This window comes from Thamnophis sirtalis, unplaced genomic scaffold, assembly GCF_051295495.1.
Source record: "Thamnophis sirtalis isolate CommonGarterSnake01/CBP01778 unplaced genomic scaffold, rThaSir2_p1.2 scaffold_4, whole genome shotgun sequence".
Taxonomy (NCBI): domain Eukaryota; kingdom Metazoa; phylum Chordata; class Lepidosauria; order Squamata; family Natricidae; genus Thamnophis; species Thamnophis sirtalis.
Genome location: NW_028261384.1, coordinates 3,521,939 through 3,546,025, shown reverse-complemented (window position 1 = coordinate 3,546,025; position 24,087 = coordinate 3,521,939). Strand labels below are relative to the sequence as shown.

General features: G+C 43.5%; 1 protein-coding gene across 1 annotated transcript in view; it reads right to left on the bottom strand.

Moving 5' to 3' along the window:
• Positions 1-6,526: 6,526 nt before the first annotated feature.
• MINDY4 (MINDY lysine 48 deubiquitinase 4) overlaps positions 6,527-24,087 on the bottom strand; it is a 104,643-nt gene continuing 87,082 nt past the window's right edge. The window contains exons 18-19 of the mRNA XM_087712373.1: positions 17,120-17,192; positions 6,527-6,779 (exon numbers count right to left, since the gene is read on the bottom strand). Coding sequence (XP_087568499.1) covers positions 6,731-6,779; positions 17,120-17,192 — 122 coding nt within the window. The 3' untranslated portion in view covers positions 6,527-6,730. The remainder of the gene's footprint in view (positions 6,780-17,119; positions 17,193-24,087) is intronic.

Here is a 24,087-nt window from a genome sequence, read left to right as displayed (position 1 = left end):
AGGCGGGGACAGAACAAGCTTGCCCTGTACCGTTCTCCCGTGCATTTTATGAATTCCTTGCGGCTTCTTTAAAAGCAGGGCAGAGAAAATCCAGCGTGTTTTCTTGCTAATGATCGAGGGGTCTTGTGCCAGGAAGGTTTTTTTTTTTTCAAAAATTTGGAATGGAGCCTAAATCCACACAAAGACAGACGAACACGTTCCCGTGTTTTAAAGTTTTTTTTTGGGGGGGGGGGTGAAAAAGAGCCTCGCCTTCAAACATTGCAAGAAGCAGCTTTTTGGCACAAAAGAAGGACTCCGTTTGCAGACTGTTTGCCAAAGGTTATCATTTTTAGCCAGATGCTTGTTCTTTTTCAAGGCTGTTTTAATTTTTATGACCTGGTCTCGGACCTTAATAAATTATTCACCGCTTCATCTCTCCTCTGAAGAGACAAATTCTTGAGATCCCTGCTTGACTGGAAAAATTCGCGGAGAGTTTTCGTTTAAACCAGTGCAATCTCCTCCGGGAAGTTTTGATAAAGATTGAAGACAGTGAAAGGAAAAACAACAACAACAGATTTTTTTTTTTTTTTGCCAGGCTCCATATTTGGAGTTGAAGATCGAGGACCAAATTTGGAGGCAGCCATGACAAGGTTCTAGTCCACAATGCTGTTGCAGTGGAGATTTCTAAATTATGTCAGCAACGAAATCTGCATATCTAGAGGCAGCATATATACTATCATGCTTCCCCCAAAATAAGACAGGGTCTTATTTTCTTTTGATCCCTGAAACAAGTGCTTGGTCTTATTTTCGGGGAGGTCTTATTATTTTTGAGGTGCAGGAGGTGGTGAACGTGGTCACCTCATGGCTGCTGCTGTGCTGCAATATTTTCAGGGAGGGCTTATTTTGGCACATGCGCTCAAAACATGGTAGGTAGTCCTCAACTTACGACTGTTGTTTAGTGACTATTTGAACTTCCAATGGATACCCTGAAAGGTACCTATTTCCCAGTTCCAAAGTTCACCCCTCTCGGTCATGTGATTATATTTTGGGGCACTTAGAAACTGGTCTCAATGTCTGTGATTTATATTTTGGCTTTTCTGGTTCCCATCAAAAACAACCCATAGTGAATGATGGGGTCTTTTGGGGGTGTGTGCGTTTTGCTTAATGGCCATGGATTCATTTAACAACGAACTGCATTCACCTAACATCCCGCTGTAAAAAAAAAGGCCATAAATACAGGTCCAGTTATCTAGTGACAGACTTATGACTGATGTGACTTATAAGCATAATGTGCAGGCCACGTTATGGTCGTAAGCCAGGGACTACCTGTATGTATAAATTAGGGGTGACCAGATTAATTGATTATGAGCCATCCAGTTGTTTTCAACTCCTAGCAGTCCCATCAATTTATTTTCCCCCATGATGATTTACTCCAGGGATCCCCAAACTTGGCAACTTTAAGACTTGTGGACTTCAACTCCCAGAATTCCCAGGTTTGAAGACCTCTGATCTAAGTGGAGAGATTGCAGAGGAAGGGATTGCAAGAGAGTAAGTTATGCTGGCTGGAGAATTCTGGGAGTTGAAGTCCACAAGCCTTAAAGTTGCCAAGTTTGAAGACCTCTGATCTAAGTGGAGAGATTGCAGAGGAAGGGATTGCAAGAGAGTAAGTTATGCTGGCTGGAGAATTCTGGGAGTTGAAGTCCACAAGCCTTAAAGTTGCCAAGTTTGAAGACCTCTGATCTAAGTGGAGAGATTGCAGAGGAAGGGATTGCAAGAGAGTAAGTTATGCTGGCTGGAGAATTCTGGGAGTTGAAGTCCACAAGCCTTAAAGTTGCCAAGTTTGAAGACCTCTGATCTAAGTGGAGAGATTGCAGAGGAAGGGATTGCAAGAGAGTAAGTTATGCTGGCTGGAGAATTCTGGGAGTTGAAGTCCACAAGCCTTAAAGTTGCCAAGTTTGAAGACCTCTGATCTAAGTGGAGAGATTGCAGAGGAAGGGATTGCAAGAGAGTAAGTTATGCTGGCTGGAGAATTCTGGGAGTTGAAGTCCACAAGCCTTAAAGTTGCCAAGTTTGAAGACCTCTGATCTATTCCTATCTTGCTCTTTCTGGTCTCTCAACAGATACTTACCGATATTTGTTCGCTTAATAACCAAAGCCAAAAAAAGGGAGAACCAGCTAAAGTCATAACTCTACCTCTGTCACATAATGACTCACTTCATGACTTAGGATCATAATAGGCACGCCCTATGGTTGTCATAAACCAAAGATCTGTACTTAAAAGGATGAGGTATCTTAAGTTGGTTCTTCAGCACTTCCAAGAGTGTTGTCATTGCCACCGTAGCTGAGTCCATCCACCTAGTTTCTATTCTTCTCCTATTCTTCTCTTTCCTTCTGCCTTTCCCGCCATATTATGGACTTTTCAAGAGATCTGGGCAATTGATTGATTATTGGCCATCATCTTGGTTATCAAGTCTTGGATAGCCCAGATAGACCTTCTCCAGGCTGACCTGTCCCCAATATGGTCCATTTCTGGTCCATTTCCAATCATGGATGCACCACCTTGTAACTGAGTCTCTCTCCATCTTGTTCCTCTTCTTCTCTGTCCTTCCATCTTTTCTACATTTGTGATTCTCCTCGGAGGGCCTAAGTTTTTGCATTGAAAGATTTTACCTGCCATCCAATGTGTGAGGAATCCAGCGTAGATCGAACTTCCACGTGACAATCTGCCTTGGTCCTTCAAGACTTCCAATGATGCACTTACTGCTACGGTAACTGAGTTTGATTGTCCTCTTCTGCTGGTCGTCTTCTTCTTCTCTTTCTTTCCATCTTTCCCAGCATTATGGACTTCTTAAGGGATCTGGTTTTTTCCCCGATTGATGAGTTGGAAGGTACCTTGGAGGTCATCTAGTCCAACCCCCTACTCCAGCAGGAAACCCTACACCCTTCTGGAAAAAGTGGTGGTCCCATCTCTTCTTGAAAACCTCCAGCGATGGAGCACCAAACACCATGAAATCAAACTGAGGTTTACTTTCTAATTCCTGCACAGATTGTAAATTGTTTTCTATGTTTACCAATTGCCTGGTAATCTTTTTTTTTAAAAAAAATATCACAAGGTATATAAAAACAGCTGCTACTACATAGGGTGTCCGTTTAAGCAGATGCCAATGGGAACATCCTCTTCCAGTGTGTATAGCAAACAGGAACTTGGTATTGTGTTTTAGCAGTTAGGGGAAGGATTGTTCCCCTACGGGTGGCCTTGGCCCTGGCCTTGACAATGCATGCAACAGAACAATTATAATATAGACTGATTCACATAATTAACTCAGAAAACAGACTAAGAGGAGAGGTCATTTGGTGGTGTGAAAACTTGCAAAGGTTTGTCTTGATGATGCAGCCAAACAGGGGATCAAAAAGTGTCCAAGAATGCCCAAGTAAATGAGATGAAGAGTGTGAAGTAGAGGAGAGAGGTAAGGGAAGAAGAGAGGGATAGGAGAGAGAAGAGGGGAAGAGGAGGAGAAGGGAGGAGTGGAAAGGGGAGAGAGGAGAAGGAGAGAGGTAAGGGAAGAAGAGGAGGGATAGGAGAGAACATAGGGAGGGAAGAGGAGGAGAGAAAGGAGGAGTGGAAAGGGGAGAGAGGAGGAGAGAGGAAAGGGAAGAAGAGAGGGACAGGAGAGAGAAGAGGGGAAGAGGAGAGAAGGGAGGAGTGGAAAGGGGAGAGAGGAGAAGGAGAGAGGTAAGGGAAGAAGAGAGGGATAGGAAAGAACATAGGGAGGGAAGAGGAGGAGAGAAAGGAGAAGTGGAAAGGGGAGAGAGGAGAAGGAGAGAGGTAAGGGAAGAAGAGAGGGATAGGAGAGAGAAGAGGGGAAGAGGAGAGAAGGGAGGAGTGGAAAGGGGAGAGAGGAGAAGGAGAGAGGTAAGGGAAGAAGAGAGGGATAGGAAAGAACATAGGGAGGGAAGAGGAGGAGAGAAAGGAGGAGTGGAAAGGGGAGAGGGGAGAAGGAGAGAGGTAAGGGAAGAAGAGAGGGATAGGAGAGAGAAGAGGGGAAGAGGAGAGAAGGGAGGAGTGGAAAGGGGAGAGAGGAGAAGGAGAGAGGTAAGGGAAGAAGAGAGGGATAGGAAAGAACATAGGGAGGGAAGAGGAGGAGAGAAAGGAGGAGTGGAAAGGGGAGAGAGGAGAATGAGAGAGGTAAGGGAAGAAGAGAGGGATAGGAGAGAGAAGAGGGGAAGAGGAGAGAAGGGAGGAGTGGGAAGGGGAGAGAGGAGAAGGAGAGAGGTAAGGGAAGAAGAGAGGGATAGGAGAGAACATAGGGAGGGAAGAGGAGGAGAGAAAGGAGGAGTGGAAAGGGGAGAGGGGAGAAGGAGAGAGGTAAGGGAAGAAGAGAGGGATAGGAGAGAGAAGAGGGGAAGAGGAGAGAAGGGAGGAGTGGAAAGGGGAGAGAGGAGAAGGAGAGAGGTAAGGGAAGAAAAGAGGGATAGGAGAGAACATAGGGGGGGGAAAGAGGAGGAGAGAAAGGATGAGTGGAAAGAGGAAACTAATCAAGGAGAGAAGCAACTTAGAACTAAGGAGAAATGTCCTAACAGTTAGAACAATTAACCAGTGGAACAACTTGCGTCCAGAAGTTGTGAATGCTCCAACATTGGAAGTTTCTAAGAAGAGACTGGATGGCCACATGCCTGGAATGATATAGGATCTCATACTTGAGCCGGGGGTTGGACTAGAAGACCTCCAAGTTCCCTTCCAACTCTGTTATTCTGTAAACTTTGTGGGCATTTGAGACCAGTAATCCAAATAGCATTTTTCAAACAGGATTTTCCTAAACAGGCAAAAGTTCTCTGTTAGGATTTTATGAATCAACTCTAGGAATAGCCTGAAAAAAGTTTTTTCTGGGCACTCTAAAACTGGGCTGGATGGATTTTACTTTCAGAAAATCTCAGCCTTCAGAATGTTGGGGGAGCCCAGGGTGTATTTCGTGTCAAAACAGTCAAGATGGCAGCCATGACTACAGAGATGAAGCCCCTCCCCTCTTCCCCTGGGCTTCAGTTGTGCAGATGTAGCAGCCATCTTGACTTTTTTGACCTTGCTCCCCTCTACAGCCACCTCTAATCGGGTTTGGGATTTGTTTTGTGTGAGAAAAAGAAAAAGAGAACTTTTTTTTTCCATATTAAGCCTTCTCTTTTTATTTACTCCGTGACACATAATAATCCCTACATTCGTTTTAAGTCTACAATAATGGGGAGGGAAGGAAGATCCAGGAAGCACCACTTACATCCGTGTTTCTCAAACCTTGGCAACTTGAAGATGTCCGGACTTCAACTCCCAGAATTCCCCTGTCAGCGAATGCCAAGGTTGAAAAACACTGACTTACATTATACACAACAGTCTTGCAATCTGTTTAACGCGCTCGTGACAGCTGATGGGGAAAAAAAGAATTTTAATCTTACTGAAATAAGAAGTTCAAGACAAAATCTGATTGGAAAAAAAATATCCAGAGGCAACCCTACTTGCTGTGGTTCTGAAACTTAAGGCGCAGAAAGGAGCATAAAATCTAGTTTTTCCCTATCTTGTCCCTTCTCGAAATCAAATTAGGTCTCCAATCATGGGCCCCAAAATTCCTAGCATTTTTTCGGACTATCAGTTGATTGATCTGCGAAATTTGCATGGTGACGAAGGAAAATTGGTAGTTTGTGGCATAATTTCCATTATCGACTTCATCACTTCAGTACAACTGCGGGCTGGATTATCCTGGATAGTGTTTCTCAAAACTTCGGGAATTTTCAAGATGGGTGGACTTCAGCTCCCAGAATTCCGCATCCAGCATGACTAGACTACAATTCCCAGAATTCCCCAGTCAGCATGAGTCGGCTTCATTATTTGAACTGGTGAATTCTGGGAGTTGAAGTCCACACGTCGTTGAGAAACACTGCCTAAATAGTGCAAACTCATGTAGCAGAGAGAAACTCAGTAGGATATATTCAAATAGAAACCACTGTTTCTCCACAGAGATAAAATAATAAACAGACGGCAGGCCTTTTATTTCTAGAACACAGAACTATAGGTCCAGAATTGTCTTGGCAAACTAGATTTTGAGTCTAAAAATCCAAGCTTCGGTTACAGAAATTAAAAGAAGAGATAGCCCTACCGGTTCAGTTCTCTGGTAGCCGAGAGTTCCAAGGACTGAATTAAAAACAGATGACAATTCAATTATTTAAAACAATTTTTTTTTAAAAAGGAAAGAATCGGCAGTGATGTTTTTGGTCCCAAACTATTTTGGGACGACCCAAAAGAAATGTCCTTGGGAACCAGAGCTTAATTGCTCTCTTTTTGTTGTTGTTGTTGTTCTGTTTTTTGCTTTAATTTTGGCTTTCTAGCTTTAAAATGGACCCAGGGATTGTTATCATCACTTGTTTTGCTTTTTTTTAAACAAGAAAGGGGGCTGCCATCGGTATTGTTCAACCAATATAATCACAGGATGTGGCAGGGATTCAGCAACGGAATTTGATGGGATGTCGACAGATTTACTATTCTCTCTCTTTTTTCCCCCCCCCCCTTCTTGGTTCGGGGGTGAACCTTCCCATTTCCAAATGTTGTAAGCTCCACGGAGAAGTCGAGCCGTCTTCGGATAAGCCTCAAGGAAGGGTGTGAGGAGTCACGATGAAGGTGGGTTTTGCATCCAATCGGGCCAGGGGACGAGAAACGCGCGGGGCTCCCTCTCCGGGGGGGGTGAAGCCTGGCTTTGCTGGGAGACGTCGGTCACAAGATGGGTTCTGTGCCATTCCAGTTGACCACGGCTCCTTTCCACCTGGAAGAACCAAAGAGGCAGAGTTTCATTTTTTGGTGGTTTCCCCAAAAGAACAATCCCTTTAAAGCTAGAATCAAGAAATTCTTAAAAGCGGGCAGGAGTTTGTAAGAGGCTGCTGGCTTTAGTCAAGAAAGTAGAAGGGAGATACGGCCAGCCCCTCGATTTTCGACCACAACTGGGCCCGAAATGTATGCCGCTAAACGAGGCAGTTGTTAAGTGAGCTTTGCCCTGTTTCTCGCCACAGTTGTTAAGTGAATCATTGCCAATTGTGAAGTCAGAAGCACGGAGTCTTCCCCTTTGACTTTGCTCATCAGAAGGTCACAAAAAGGGGACCACGTGACACACACACACACACCCCCACCCAGACACTGCAACCGGCATAAATATGAGTCAGTTGCCAAGCCTCTGAATTTTGATCACGTGATCATGGGGAATGCTGCGATGGTGGTAAAACGGTCATAAGTCACTTTTTTTCAGTGCCCATTGTAACTTTGGTCACTAAATGAACTGTTGTAGGTCGAGAACTGCCTGCATACTGTAATATCATTTTTAAAAAAAACACACAAGAAAATCACCCAGTTGTTGGGGAAGGTTGTGTGCTGTTTCTTGTGGGCAGTGATTTTTGGACTGCCTATGGGACTCCCCTCCACTCTGTCATCCCACGGTCACTCCCAAGAAGGGCAACAATGCGCCCTCTAAATCAGCCCTCGTAGACAGGTAGTCCTCGACTTACAGCGATCGCTTAGCGGCTGCTCAAATGGGCCCGCCTGCAGTCTAGAGACATGGATTTGAAGCTCCGACAAATCGGGATCTCCCCTGCAGTCACGTGACCAAACCCCGGACGCTCAGCACTTGGACCGCCCTTAGAGACGTCCGCAGCAGTCACATTTCGCGCCAGTTTTACCAAAAACCAGCATTTATTCCCAGTTTTCAGCAAAACGAGTAAATAACTGGTTCGCTTAACAACCGTGGCATTTGCTTTACAACTGCATTATTCACTTAGCGGCCATTGCAAAAAACTTCATAGAGATGAGCTGATCTCTGTTTCCTGACCACCACGACATAGAATAGAATATAGAATAGAATAGAATAGAATATAGAATAGGATAGAATTACAATAGAATATAGCATAGAATAGAATATAGAATAGAATATAGCATAGAATAGAATATAGAACAGAATTACAATAGAATTAGAATAGAATATAGAATAGAATAGAATTACAATAGAATAGAATAGAATAGAATATAGAATAGAATATAGCATAGAATAGAATATAGAAGAATATAGCATAGAATAGAATATAGAATAGAATATAGCATAGAATAGAATAGAATATAGAATGGAATTACAATAGAATAGAATCAAATATAGGATATAGAATAGAATAGAATTACAATAGAATAGAATAGAATATAGGATATAGAATAGAATAGAATTACAATAGAAAAGAATTGTATATAGAATAGAATTGAATATAGAATATAGAATAGAATATAATTGCAATAGAATAGAATTGAATATAGAATAGAAGAATATAGAATAGAATATAATTGCAATAGAATAGAATAGAATACAGAATAGAATATAGCATAGAATAAAATAGAATATAGAATAGAATTACAATAGAATATAGAATAGAATTACAATAGAATTAGAATAGAATAGAATAAGAATAGAATAGAATATAGGATAGAATCAAATATAGAATATAGAACAGAATATAGAATAGAATATAGAATAGAATATAGAATAGAATATAGAATAGAATATAGAATAGTAGAATAGAATAGAATAGAATAGAATAGAATTACAATAGCATATAGACTATAAATAGAAAACAGAATAGTAGAATAGAATATAGAATAGAATAGAATTCTTTATTCTTTATTGGCCAAGTGTAATTGGACACACAAGGAATTTGTCTTTGGTGCATATGCTCACAGTATACATAAAGAAAAATAAAATAAAATACATTTATCAAGAATCATAAGATACAATCCTTAGTGATAGTCATAGGTTAGCAATAAGCAATCAAGTCATACTAGAAAACAAATATAAATTGTAGAGATACAAGCAACATGGTTATAGTTATAAGTGGGAGGAGATAGGTAATAGGAAGAATGAGAAGAATAATAGTAATACAGTCTTAGTACGTAATATGACAATGTTCTGGGAATTAGTTGTTAAGCAGACTGATGACATTCGGGGGGGGAAAACTGCCCTTGTGTCTAGTTGTTCTTATGACCCTGATGGGCAGTTTTTGTTACAGTCATAAATCGAGGACTACCTGTAATTTTCAACACACACACACACACACACACACACACACACACACACACACGGTGGGTTGCTCCGGATCGGCCGAACAGGTCGTAGCGGTGGCAGGAGGCTCCGCCCATCCGCCCGAATGCTTCTGCGCATGTGCAAGAAGCGTTCTGAGAGAGACAGCGAACCCGAAGTTAAAAAAAAAAATTGGAAACCCTCCACGGACACACACACCCACCCCTAGATGTTTCTTCTGAGCAAGGAAAGATCCTCACAGGGCTTGTTCTTTGGACAAACAGACGTGATATAAATCTTTCACACTGTGTTCCTGGCCGGCCCTTCCTCTCTTCCATGGACTGGGAGTGAAAACTCACGGTTGGCCTCCGCAGAATCCATGATGGCGTCTGAACCTCTCAGCAAGCCTGTTTTTTTTTAATGATTTTTGTAAGGCAACCAGGCCTCTGGAAGGAACAACTAGCAGCCGTTTAACAGCCCAGCTTCTGTGTCTCGGGCCGGGACAATGGGGCTTAGTTGGCATCTCCTAATTGGCGCCCTTCGCCTGCAGGATGGAGGCTCCTAACAGCCCCGACTGGCTGTTCTCTTAACAAGCCCACCATTCATGCTTATTTATGGCCCCAGCTTCAAGCAGAGCCAAATTGACGAGAGCTATTGAAATCTTTCTTGGGAAGCAGAGAAAAGAGGAAGAAAGCGGGGCAGGAGAACGCAGTTCTCCGGAACAATATTGCTCGCCACCTTAACTGAACTCTACGGGACCCCTCCGAAGGGGGGGGGTCAGCAGTGGCCGTTTCCCCCTCCCCACTTGCTCCCTCCTAATTTTAAAAAGTCAAGGAAAGCCACGAAAAAGTTCAGGCCTCTTCCTGAACCCTCAGGACGGTTGCAAGGAGGGGGCCGTACGCAATGATGGTGGTGTTTGTATCGGAAGGTGATTTATTTCTCCTGGAAAAAAATAGGAGTTTAGAAGGAATGCAGAAATAATTCGGTTCCACGGCACAGATGGTTTCTTTTTTTTTTTCTTTTTTAAACTAAAGCCAAACATATCAGTCTTATAAAGCATGCCATTCTTGGTTTTTATTTAAAAAAAAAAACCCTAGCCAATAACCCGGCATTGCCTGGTATTTATTTATAGGGGGGGAAAATGTCCGGACCAAATGTAATTTCTACTGTTGGATTTTCCCCCTTACCAGAGGGAGCCCCCTTGTGGAGTACTGTGAAGCCGCTACCATGACAACTCCACTGCACTGTACAGTAGAAGCCATTTTACGGCAGTATGGTAGAAGCCGTTTTAAGGCACAACAGGCTGTATATTAACAGAACACGCACCCTGAGGGGTTTTAGGGTGTCACGCCCACAAAAAGCCATCATCTGTGTACCCCCCCCCCACACACTAATAGTAATAATAATAATAATGGCACAAACCAGCAGTGATAATTCCAGTGGTAATCGGCACATTGGGTGCTATTCCAAAAGCACTGGAATTACATTTAAAACAGTTAAAAATTGACAAAATCACCATCAGTCAAATGCAAAAAGCCGCACTGCTTGGACCTGCATGCATATTACGAAAATACGTTATGACGTCCTAGGCCCCTGGGTGGGGCCCGACTAGTAACCAATGCCAAATCCGGCGAAACAACTGGCCGCTGTGATACAATTGTATAATAATAATAATTAATTGAAAGCACAAAAGAATTTAGCCAAGACATTGCCATGCAGTTTGGAATTGACAAATGTGCAACAATGGCAATCAAAGCAGGCAAGGTCATAGAAGATGATGGAATAGAACTTGAGAATGAAGAAATTATAAAGGCAGTAAAACCAGAAGAAGGCTACAAGTATTTGGGGATTTTAGAGGCCTCTGACTTAATGCATAATAAAGCCAAGGAATTAACTTCACCCAAGTACATTCGACAAATTCGCAAGATATCAAAGTCCAAATTGAATGGAGGAAACATCATAAAAGCCATAAATACTGGGGCTATACCTGTGATTCGATACTCTGCAGGAATAATTGACTGGACCCAGATGGAGTTGGACAATTTGGACAGAAAAACAAGGAAGCTTATGACAATGAATCATGCTTTGCACCCTAAAAGTGATGTTGACCGATTATATCTGCCAAGAGCAGAGGGTGGTAGAGGACTCCTACAAGTAAAACAGACTGTGGAAGAAGAAAACACAGTTTGAATGATTACATCCAGAAAAGTGAAGAACCAATGATTAAGGAAGTAAATAAAGGAGGCCTTTTAAAGACAACTAAGTCAAAAGCTGAATATAAGAAAGAAGTAATTGAGAAGCGAGCTGAAAATTGGAAAAACAAAGCTATGCATAGCCAATACTTGAAAAGTATTGAAGGCAAAGCTGACCAAAAGCTAACATGGAACTGGTTAAGATCAGGAGCACTGAAAAAAGAAACAGAAGGCTTTATTTTGGCAGCTCAAGAACAAGCCTTAGCCACAAACTGCATGAAGGCAAAAATTCAACATGTTACCACCAACACCAAATGTTGCCTCTGTAATGAGAAAGACGAGACAGTTGACCACTTGATCAGTGGGTGCAGCAAATTTTCACAAACTGACTACCTACAATGCCATAACCGCGTAGCTAAGATCATTCACTGGAAATTGTGCCAAAAGTTTGCATTTGAGTACAGCAAAAACCACTGGGACCATCAGGTTGAAAAGGTTTTAGAGACTGAGAAAGTCAAGATCTTGTGGGACTTCAGAATCCAGACCGACAAGCACTTGGCCCACAACACACCTGACATAATAATAGTTGAAAAGAAGAAAGTATGGTTCATTGACATTGTAATATCTGGAGACGCACGAATTGAAGATAAACAGCAAGAAAAAAGTCACAAAGTACCAGGACTTGCAAATTGAAGTTGAGCGACTGTGGAAAAAGAAATTGTGTGTTGTCCCGATTCTAATTGGAGCCCTTGGAGCAATATCTAAAGGCCTACCTCTCTATTTGGAAATTCTAAATTTATCAGACTTGAATATTCTGGTTCTACAAAAAACCACCCTACTTGGAACAGCTTATATCCTCCGATGTTACCTTAACAGTTCCTAGGTCCTTGGTTAGGACTCGAGCTGTTGAGCTACCAACCAGCCCCAAAGGCTGTGAATCTCACCAAAGATTAACCACATAATAATAGTAGAATTTTAAAGCAAAAGATAAAAACTAACAAATGCTGAGAATGAAAAAGAAAAGGAAAAGAACAAAAGTTCAGAAATCAAAGAGAAAGGGAACATTAAAAAATGATGTGGTTTTCTTTTGGAGAAACCAGTGGAAGAGAATTTGCCTTTGAAGGTTGTGGGAGCTTCATCCCTGGAAGCTTCTAGACTGTGTTGAAATATTCATGATTGGGAGAGACATGGGAACAAGGTCAGCCAATGAATAGGCATAGCAGCTAAGTCAGCCAAAGGGAGCTTAAGCAGATCTGTGTCTATGCAGAGAATTGAAACAGAAACTTAAGCAATCTGCTGCTCTGAGAAGTAAACTAGCAGTCAGTCTGAGCTTGTCTGCTGAAATGAAACTAACTGCACGTGTTTCCTGTAGCTCTCCTGCCTTGTGTTTACTTGGAAGAATCACCTGTTGGTATTGTACATTTATTCATCTATTCTTATGTAGATAAAGAAGTTAATGAATCCAGTTGAAACAGTTATCTGTGTGTGCTTTCTGGATTTGATTTTTCTGCAACAAACTCTGGACTGCCATCTGTCAGAAATGGTGTAGGATCTCCTGCTCGGATCTCCGAAGGGTTGGATTAGATGACCGACAAGGTCCCTTCCAACTCTGTTAATCTCATCTGATCTTTTACAGCAGCCATAAGTATAAATATAAATTCATACAAATCTCTGTGGCTACAACATCGTTTAAGTCTTTTCTACAATCTCTTTTTTTCCTAATCATGAAAACCATGTATAATTTCATTTTTTTTCTATTTTGTGCAAAAAGATTAATACGTGAGCATGCATAAATTCCCAGAATTCCCCAGCCAGAATATGTGGACATCAATCCCAGAATTCCCAAGGCATCGTGTATAGACCAACTCCTAGAATTCCCTGGACAGAATGTGTGAACATCAATTCCCAAACTGATCCTTTTAACTCCCTAAATTCCCTGGGCAGCAAATGAGGACTTGCTGCCAGAATTTCCCAGTGTTCTTGAAATTCCCTAGCTAGCATGTTCGAACTTTGATTCCCAGAATTCCCCAAAGGTTACCTGAAGGGAGAGAATAAAAATACACAAAGTGTAATTTATCTGGTTTTATTAAACACTGCTAGGAAGCATCAGCCATCATATATATATATATTTATTTCATTTTATCTTTATTTATTTTTTCCCTTTAGGTCTGTGAACTTTGGTGGGAATTTTTTTATGGAAGATAACATTTATTGTCCCTGAAAACAAATCTTTGCATTGAACAGATTTGAATTCAAGCAGAGTGGATAAAAATCGGATTTTTAATTTTTAAATCGGATTTTTTTTTTTAAAAAAAAAACTTTTTTATCAAATTTATTTTAATAAAATGCCTTTGGAGTAAAAAAATAATAATCTAAAGATAGTTTTCTATTTAAGATATATTAATAATTTAGTTTATTGGGCATGAAATGGAGCTTAGTTATGTAGCATGAGGCTGCAGATTCTGCAATATTTACATTTTTGTTAAACCCATTCAATGATTCCAAACTCTGCAAATTGAGATAACATGCATTGATGAATTCACACAATTTCACAGTAATCATCACATAAATCATAAAACAAAATCCAGGAATATTCCTTATCCCATTGCTTTGCAAATCTATGCACATTACAACCTGTGTGATTGTTTGAAGAGAAACGCACCTGTACCACCACAGGCTCTTAAGAGTGAGGAGGAAGGGAAAGCAGTAAAAATGGAAGTGGAACCTTCTCAGCAGCTTATAAATATAATCTTAAAGAGCACCTGTCATTTCAGGTCCATCATGGGCAGCGCCTGTTAGCGGACATCCACTCACCTGCTGCCCACCACGCAGGGGTGGGCTTCAAAAATTTCAGCAACGAGTTCTCCGCCCGGTTGCTGGGTGGGCATGACCATGGGAGGGGGGGGGCATTTTCACCTTCCCCAGGCTCCAAAGGCTTTCTTCGAACCCCTGGGAGAGCGAAAACTGCCTCTCCCACGCTTTGGAGGCCTTGCGGGAGGCCCGTTTTTCCCTGGGGGGAGGCGGGGCGGGCGGGGTAGGATGGGATTTGGAGGTTCTCTGAATCTGCCCTAATGTTAGCTACGGGTTCTCCCGAACTTTTGCAAACCGTAGCAGCCTACTCCTGCTGCTACGTCCCTCACCGTGTGGTGTCACTGCCACATCACCAGCCGTCCCTTCAAAGTGAATGGGTCTGTCAGTGAGTCAAAGGAGGTCAAGGGAGGAGCCACTGGCGGGACAGAGATGACAGCCGCTCTTTAAAAATTATGATTTAATACAATACAACACAATAGCAGAGTTTGGAGGTCTTCCTAGTCCAACCCCCTGCCTAGGCAGGAAACCTCTAAGATTTCAGACAAATGGCTCTCCAACATCTTCTTTAAAGACTTCCAGTGTTGGGGCATTCACAACTTCTGGAGGCAACTTCTGTTCCACTGATTAATTGTTCTGACTGTCAGGAAATTTCCCCTTAGTTCTAAGTTACTTCTCTCCTTGATTAGTTTCCCACCCATTGCTTCTTGTTCTGCCCTCAGGTGCCTTGGAGAATAGCTTGACCCCCAAATCTTCTTTGTGGCAACCCCTGAGATATTGGAAGACTGCTATCATGTCTCCCCTAGTCCTTCTTTTCATTAAAACTAGACATACCCAGTTCCTGCAACCGTTCTTCATATGTTTTAGCCTCCAGTCCCCTAATCCTCTTTGTTGCTCTTCTCTGTGCTCTTTCCAGAGTCTCCACATCTTTTCTACATCGTGGCGACCAAAACTGGATGCTGTATTCCAAGTGTGGCCTTACCAAGGCCTTATAAAGTGGCATTAACAATTTACGTGATCTTGATTCTATCCCTCTGTTTATGCAGCCTAGAACTGTGTTGGCTTTTTTGGCAGCTGCTGCACACGGCTGGCTCCCTATTTAAACGGTTGTCCACTAGGACTCCAAGATCCCTCTCACAGTTCCTACTATTGAGGAAGGTACCACCTATACTGTACCTGTGCATTCGCTAAATCAACTTAAATCAAGCCCTTTTTACCAGTGATTTAAATCGTGATTTAAATTGACTTGATTTAAAATCCAAACCCACCTTGAGTTCAAGGCAAGATAAATGCTAACAGAGGCAGGTCTTCATTTTGGGAGTGGGGAGTGGGGGAGGGCTGGCGCTTTTCGAAATGCAAGATGAGAAAAATAAGCAAAGAAAAACCTCTGTCTGGATAGGTTAGGGTTAACCCAAGTTATTTCCTCCACCGGAGACAGAAAACAAGGAAGGATTAAGAGGGCAAGACAAGTCTTCCTTCGGGGCAACGAAATGTATTCGCCCGACCCAAAAATAATAATAATAAAAATAAAAAGATCAAGAAACCCACATTCCATTTCCCCTTCGATCTTAATTCAACTTCTTAACGCATATTTTGGAGACTTGACTTAAGAGGGGGCAGCTGAGAATCTTAAGCCAAGCAGCCTTAAAGGAATGTGGAGGTGCTAAATGACCTCGCCATGGTGAGACCAGGAGCCCAGGGGAAATGTTTCTGAAAGGTTATCAATCACAAGGAGAACAAAAATTAAAAGTTTCTCCAGACATTCCAAAGTAGTGTTGGGAAAGAAAAACACCCCTGTTTTAAAAAAAAACATAAAAATGCATTCTGCGATGATCTGTAAGCTCCGGAGGCCGTTAGGAAATTAATGATATCCCCACCACCACCCCAAAAAAAAATTCAGCCGCGACTGCTAAACGGGCCAGCAATTTCCACCCCTTTGTAGGATTTTAAGTAAACAAAAAAAACAGGAAATAATTGGTAATAGAGGTGAATGGAGCCATGCAGCTCCTCAGTTGTTATAGAAGCCTTTTTTTTTTTTAAATGGTAGCTATAGTGTCGGATATAGTGTTGTATATATCTTTAATGTATATGGGGATTTACAATGAGGGGAAAAGATCTATTTATCTGCACCCACGTTTGCAAGGGAGGGAGGGAGGGTGGGGGGGTTTGGCCTGGAAAGCAAGAAGGGACTTGCGACTGTGTGACCTACATCGCTGGTACGAAGGGACAGGGCTTTAAAACTGAATAGATGCAACAGTGTAGTAATTGCATAGTAGTAGGCTGCAGAGCAGAATAGATATTCTGCATAAGGGCACTTTTGGAAGAAGAAGAAAAAAAAAGGGAAAAAAAAATATGCCCTCGACTTAACCACCACAATTTAACCTAAAATTTCCGTTGCTAAATGAGACATTTGTTCTATGGATTTTGCCCCATTTTATGGCCTTAATAAACAAACTGTTGTAAGTCAAGGACTACCCATAGTAGACTATAGAACAGAAGTGAAATTCTGCATAAAGGCATGGAATACACACACACACACACACACACGCACACACACACACACACACACACGCACATATAGGAACACAGAGAGGGAGGGAGGGAGGGAGGGAGAGAGAGAAATTATTCAAGCAAAGAGGAAAGAAGAGAGCATGACGAAAACCTGTATGTGTGCAACCACACCCATAATGCAATGCGCACATGACACACACACCCATGTCCCCCCTTCCCCCGTGCCTGCACGCGTGATGCCTCCCCCCAATTCTGGGCCTAGCAGGCCTCCCTGCAGCCCCCTGGGACAAAAAAAAACAGAGTGTGGGAAGTGCACTACACACATACACCCCCGCATATGCGTAGGCAACCTCCCGCACATGCACGCATGGCCACCCGACCCCGCGCATGCACGCACATCTCCCGCATGCGCACCAGAGACCAGCTGCCTGGTGGGAGGCATGCAGTCATGTGGGGTGGAGCTGAAGGTTGGACTAGAAGACCTCTAATGTCCCTCCCAGCTCTGTTGTTCTATTAAGTTAAACCGGGGGGAGGGGGGGCACTTACTTCGTGCGAATGCAATGCTCCAAAGGGGAAACGAGGTCATTCTCTGGGTTTCCCACGTACAGCTGCGAGGTGTCTGTGGAGAGAAGGAAGGTCAGAATTCATTGCCATCAATTAACGATCCTATTTTGGCCTATCTGCCCACAATAGCAATAGCAATAGCAGTTAGACTTATATACCGCTTCATAGGGCTTTCAGCCCTCTCTAAGCGGTTTACAGAGTCAGCATATTGCCCCCAACAACAATCCGGGTCCTCATTTTACCCACCTCGGAAGGATGGAAGGCTGAGTCAACCCTGAGCCTGGTGGGATTTGAACAGCCGAACTGCAGAACTGCAGTCAGCTGAAGTAGCCTGCAGTGCTGCATTTAACCACTGCGCCACCTTGGCTCAACGACATGGAGATGGACGACAGAATTCACCTCACGGCCATTTAAAAGGAAACTGGGGGGGGGGGGGGGACGACGACTGGAATGTCAGCGGTTATAAACCTGGATAGATATACCGGTAATCCTTGACTTAACAACAGCTCCTCTGGTGACCGTTCAAAGTTACGGCACTGAAGAAAGTCACTTATGACCGTTTTTTTCACACTTACGACCGTTGCAGCATCCCCATGGGCACACGATTGAAATTCTGGCGCTTGGCAACTCACTCGTATTTATGGCGGTTGCAAGTGTTCCCGGGGCGGGGTGGGGTGGGGTGGGGGGTGTGTCGGCTTCACGTAATCCCCTTTCGCGACCTTCTGACACGCAAACTCAACGGGGAAGCCGGATCCGTTTAACGACCGCGTGACTAACTTCACAACTGCAGGGTTCAATTAACACGTGTGTGGGGGGAAAGTCTTAAAATGGGGGCAAAACTCACTTAACAAATGTCTCACTTAGGACATAAATGTTGGGCTCAGTCGTGGTCACAAGTCAAGACTCTAGAAAGAGTGCAGAGAAGAGCAACCAGGATGATTAGGGGACTGGAGGCTAGAACATATGAAGAACGGTTGCAGGAACTGGGGATGTCTAGTACAGAAGTCGGCAAACTTAAACACTCAAAGAACCATTTGGACCCGTTTCCCACAGAAAAGAAAACTCCGGGAGTCACAAAGGTCCTAACCGGAAGCCCCCTGTTCAATTCTGGAGCTGACCAGAAGTTCGGTTCCCCCACCATAGAGTCTCCTCCTAGCGCGGCATACTTTTTCCTCTACCTGTCAAAACCGGAAGCCCTATCAATTGTGGAGACAACTGGAAAACCCTCCCCTTGCCATAGAGTCTTCTCCTGGCGCACTCTGCTTCTCTCCCCCCTCACCCCACCGGAAGCTCCTCTCAAAATTGTGGCGCCGATCGGTGACGGAGCCGCAGCAGAGGGAGGAAAGAGCCACATGCGGCTCCAGAGCCACAGTTTGCTGACCCCTGGTCTAATTTAACGAAAAGGAGGACTAGGGGAGACATGATAGCAGTGTTCCAATATCTCAGGGGTTGCCACAAAGAAGATTTGGGGGTCAAGCTATTCTCCAAAGCACCTGAGGGCAGGACAAGAAGCAATGGGTGGAAACTAATCAAGGAGAGAAGCAACTTAGAACTGAGAACTTTCCTGACAGTTAGAACAATTAATCAGTGTAGGACGGATCCTGAAGTTGAAGCACAAATATTTTGGTCACCAAATGAAAAAGAGGATTCCTTGGAGAAGACCCTGAGGTTGGGAAAGATGGAAGGTGAAAGGAGAAGGGGCTGGCAGAAGATGAGATGAGAGACAGTGGAGGACACTGGCATGTCCTGGCGTGAAAAGATGGTCACCTTTTTCATAAGACACTTTTCGGTAACTTTGACTGGTCACCAAACCAACTGTTGTAAATTGAGGATTACCTGTAGTCTGTTGTAACTTTTGACAGTCACTCAGTGGTTATTAAGTGAGGACTTCCTGTACTTTTCATTACTTCAGCTGCTCTGTCTCCCCACCACCCTCTCCGTACAATCTTCGCGTTGCGCATAACCAAAGGTGAGTTTGGCCAGGAAAGCATCTTTTAAGAGCCGCGGTGGCGCAGTGGTCAGAGTGCAGTACTGCAGGCTACTTCTGCTGATCACCGGCTACCAGCAGTTTGGCAGTTCGATTCTTACCAGGCTCAAGGTTGACTCAGCCTTCCATCCTTCCGAGGTGGGTAAAATGAGAACCCAGATTATTGGGGAAAATAGGCTGATTCTGTAAATCACTTAGAGAGGGCTGTAAAACACTGTGAAGCGGTATATAAGTCTAAGTGTTAGTCCTTCCTTCTTTCCTTCCTTCCTTCCGTGGTGGCGCAGTGGTTAGAACGCAGTATTGCAGGCTAATTCTGCTGACTGCCAGCAGTTCGATTCTCACCAGGCTCAAGGGTGACTCAGCGTTCCATCCTTCCGAGTTGGGTAAAATGAGGACCCAGATTGTTGGGGGCAAGAGGCTGACTCTGTAAACCACTTAGAGAGGGCTGCAAAGCACTGTGAAGTGGTATATAAGTCTAAGTGTTAGTCCTTTCTTCCTTCTTTCCTTCCTTCCCCTTCCTTCTTTCCTCCCTTCCTTCTGTGGTGGCGCAGTGGTTAGAATGCAGTATTGCAAGCTAACTCTGCCAGCAGTTCAATTCTCACCAGGCTCAAGGTTGACTCAGCCTTCCATCCTTCTGAGTTGGGTATATGTCTAAATGTTAGTCCTTCCTTCTTTCCTTCCTTCCTCCTTCCCCCCTTCTTTCCTCCCTTCCTTCTGTGGTGGTGCAGTGGTTAGAACGCAGTATTACGGGCTAATTCTGCTGACTGCCAGCAGTTCGATTCTCACCAGGCTCAAGGGTGACTCAGCCTTCCATCCTTCCGAGTTGGGTAAAATGAGGACCCAGATTGTTGGGGGACAAGAGGCTGGCTCTGTAAACCGCTTAGAGAGGGCTGTAAAAGCACTATGAAGCGGTTTATAAGTCTAAGTGTTATTGCTATCTTTTGCGGGCCAGGAGATGCCGGGAAAAGATGAATCACACAACTTCTGGCCCGAAGGTTGCCCCAAATCCAGGAAGGAGGAGAGCCAACTGTAGCAGCAAAAAACAGCAAATTCCACCCCCATTTATTTCAAAACAAGTTAATGCCACAAACACACATCTACCAGGAAGTTGTGGGGAGAGGAGGGAGACATAAGGCATGGTTAGGTCTGTGAGTATCCTGGGAAAACAAAACTTTTAAGCTGTCACGGATGACAATAGGCTAACCAAGTTGGGGGGTGTGTGCTGGGGGGCACAAGGAAGACGAAAATGTCAGGCCTCTCCCCAGCTCTGCAATTACACCGCGGAGGCGGAGGGTGAGAAATAAACAGGAGGGCCAGGGAGGAAAATAAGAGGGGAAAAACGGGGCAAGAAAGACTTGATGGCGTCCCGCATTGTAAATGTGGCGGTTTTTGATAAAAGGGCCTTTCAAACAGAGCTCCTGCCTCTTTGGAATTGAGAGCTAATGGACAGCGGAGGTTAAAGAAATAAAAATAAAACTGCCCGAAATTTACTACAATGGGCATTTCTTTTGAAAATTTAATGGCGTGCCATTTTCCTGCAATTTCCGTAAGTTCTTGAGTTAGCGGTCGTGGCTTGCAAATTGGCAGAACTTCTACAAAGCGATGGCCCAGTCCGATTCCGTTCGTTCTGTTTATTTATTAAATGTTTATGAGGGGCCCCCCCTGCTTCCGTTGTAAGGACACTACAGGGCTCCATTTTATGACTTCTTTTTTTTGCCATGGTGGTTAAGCAAGCCACTGCAGTCGCTAAGTGAATTAATTCCCTGGTCTTTAAATGAAGGGGTCGCAAAATTGTGTGGTGGAATTGTGAGGGTAGCGTTTGCGACCCTTAACCCAGCTGATTTCTCTCAAGTTGGTGAGGAAGTCAGGAGGGAATTCACCCGTTGCCATCATGCAGTGTCTTGTTTAACGACTCTGGCGACTCGCTTAACAACTGTGCTTAAAAAGAAGCTGGTAAAGCTGCGTGACAGCTCACTTAATTACCACACAATTATAAAGTTTTGGTCCCAACTGTACTCCTTGACTTATGACCACAGCTGAGCCAAACATTTCTCTTGTTGAGGGAGTTTTGCCCCATTTTACGACCTTTCTCGCCTCAGCTGTTAAAGTGAACCATTGCAGTTGTTAAGTTGATAACACGGTTGTTAAGCGAATCTGGATTCCCTCACAGACTTTGCTTGTCAGAAGGTCGTAAAAAGGGATCACGTGACCCCTTTTACACTAAAATTGTCACAGGTATGAAAAGGCTGCCAAGCATCTAAAGTTTGATCATGTGATAACAGGAATGCTGCAACGGGCGTAGGTGTGAAAAACAGTCATAAGTCCTTTTTTCAGTATTGTAATTTCAAACAGTTGCTATACGAATAGTTCTAAATTGAGGAATAGTTATATTGATAACTTGCACCTGTTGACACTCATATACATAAACAGGAGAGAGAGAGAGAGGGAGAGAGAGAGAGAGAGAGAGAAACAGAAGAGATGATAGACAGACAGACAGGCAGACAGACGGATACAGAGATGAGAGAGAGACAGAGAGAGACAGAAAGAAGAGAAAGATACAGAGAAAGAGATGGAGAGAGAGAGAAAGAAAGAAACAGAGAAGAGATAGATAGATAGATAGATAGATAGATAGATAGATAGATAGACAGACAGACAGACAGACAGACAGACAGACAGACAGACAGAAGGATACAGAGATGAGAGAGAGAGACAGAGAGAGAGATGGAGAGACAGAGACAGAAAGAAGAATAGATACAGAGAGAGATTAGAGAGAGAGAGAAAGAAAGAAACAGAGAAGAGATGATAGATAGATAGATAGATAGACAGACAGACAGAAGGATACAGAGATGAGAGAGAGAGACAGAGACAGAGAGATACAGAAAGAAGAGAAAGATACAGAGAGATGGAGAGACAGAGACAGAAAGAAGAATAGATACAGAGAGATATTAGAGAGAGGGAGAGAGAGAGAGAGAGAGAAAGAAAGAAAAAAAGAAAGAAAGAAAGAAAGAAGAGGATAAAGACGGAGAGAGACAGAGAAATAGAAGATAGACAGAACGAGAAGGTAGAGAAATGATAGAGAGAGAGAGACAGAAAGAAACAAAAGATAGATACAGAGGGAAAAGAGAGAGAGAGAGAGAAAGAGAGAGATTCACTTAACAATTGTGGCAGGAAACATTGTAAAATGGGGTAAAATTTAGGTAGGCGTGTGTGGGCATTGATTTGACTGAAGTAAAAGGATGAAATGAAATTAGGCTTGTTGGGGTGTTGTTATTGTTATCTCCCCCGCCCCCCCCCCCCCCCGTCTCGCTCCTTTTTCTTCATTTTCTTTAGAAAAATGCCCCTGGCATTTCATTCGAAGGCTGAGTGTTCTAGATAAAAATGCAGATCGCAGCATAACTGGATTTTGCCCTCACCCCCAAATATTTCACCTGGAATGACCTGTAACTCTGGTGACCTGCAGTTTTGTTTTCATAACTGTCCCAGGGAGTGAAGATGTATTATTATGATTAATGAAACGTAGAGAGTACTCTAAACAACTCTGGGTGGCTTACACTTAAAAAGTTAGTAATAGCAATAGCAGTGGACTTATATACCGCTTCATAGGCCTTTCAGGCCTCTCTAAGCGGTTTACAGAGAGTCAGCATATTGCCCCCAACAATCTGGGTCCTCATTTTACCCACCTCGGAAGGATGGGAGGCTGAGTCAACCCTGAGCCGGTGAGATTTGAACCGCTGAACTGCTGATCTAGCAGTAGCCTGCAGTGCTGCATTTAACCACTGCGCCACCTTGGCTCTTAGTGCAGAAATAAACTGGCTAAGGGGAAGAGAAAGAAAGTAGGCAAAAATCATTTCCCTGTCTAAAGACTTCGGAAGCTAATTAAATGCCTTCCTATCAGTAGAAGTGTGAGGTCCTCGGTGCTTTGTGAGTTCAGCGGTTTTCTTGCAGACATTTCAGGACCCAACTAGGTAACATTATCAATGCTGGAAGGGAGGGAGGTTTGCAGAGGGGAGGAAGATGAGGACTGTGGAGTCCTTGGTGCTCTCGTTTGCTTTCCTGTAGACATCTCAGGACCCAACTAGATAACATCATCAGTCTAGAAGGAGGTGGCATTTGTTCTATGCTTATATACCAGTGAGTTGTCTCTCAGTGTTGGTGGGAATATTTCGTTCTTGGTGATCCTTGATTAGGCTATTGTTTACTGTTATCTTGTTTATCTGAATTGGTAGTTTCTTTATTGGGGTATTGTTTACTTTTTGCTTGTTAGCCAATATTAATCTCTAGATTGTTCCATTACCCCTAGTTGGATCATTGTCTGCAAGAAAACCACCACCAAGGATCTCACAATCCTCCTCCTCTCTCCAACTTTTTCTTCTCCTCCTTCTCCCTCTCTTTCTTCTCCTGCTCCTCCTCTTTCTTCTCCTCCTTCTCCCTCTCTTCTCTTCCTTCTCTTCCTCCCTTTCTTCTCCTTCTCCCTTTCTTTCCTTGTCTTCCTCCTCCTTTCTTCTCCTTCTCCCTCTTTCTTCTCCTCTTCCTCCTGTTTCTCCTCCTCCTCCTTCTTTCTTCTCCTCTTCCTTCTCTTCCTCCCTTTCTTCTCCTCCCTGTCTTTCTTGTCTTCCTCCTGTCTTATCCCTCTTTCTTCCCCTCTTCCTCCTTCCCTCTCCTTTTTCTTCTCCTCCTTCTCCCTCTCTTTCTTCTCCTCTTCCTCCTCTTCTTTCATCTCTTTCTCCCTCTGTTTCTTCTCCTCCTCCTCCTCCCCCCCTGTAGCACTGATGATATTACCTAGCTTGGTAATGAAATGTCTGCAAGAAAACCCTCACGCTTAGAAAGTACCCAGGGGACCCACAGTTCAGTCCCAAACTAAAACAAATATTTTGTTTTATCCATATGAATAATATCTGTGGAAACCACAACTTCCAGAATTCCTGACTAGCACGGATGAAATCTGAGGAGACTGTAAGTCAGT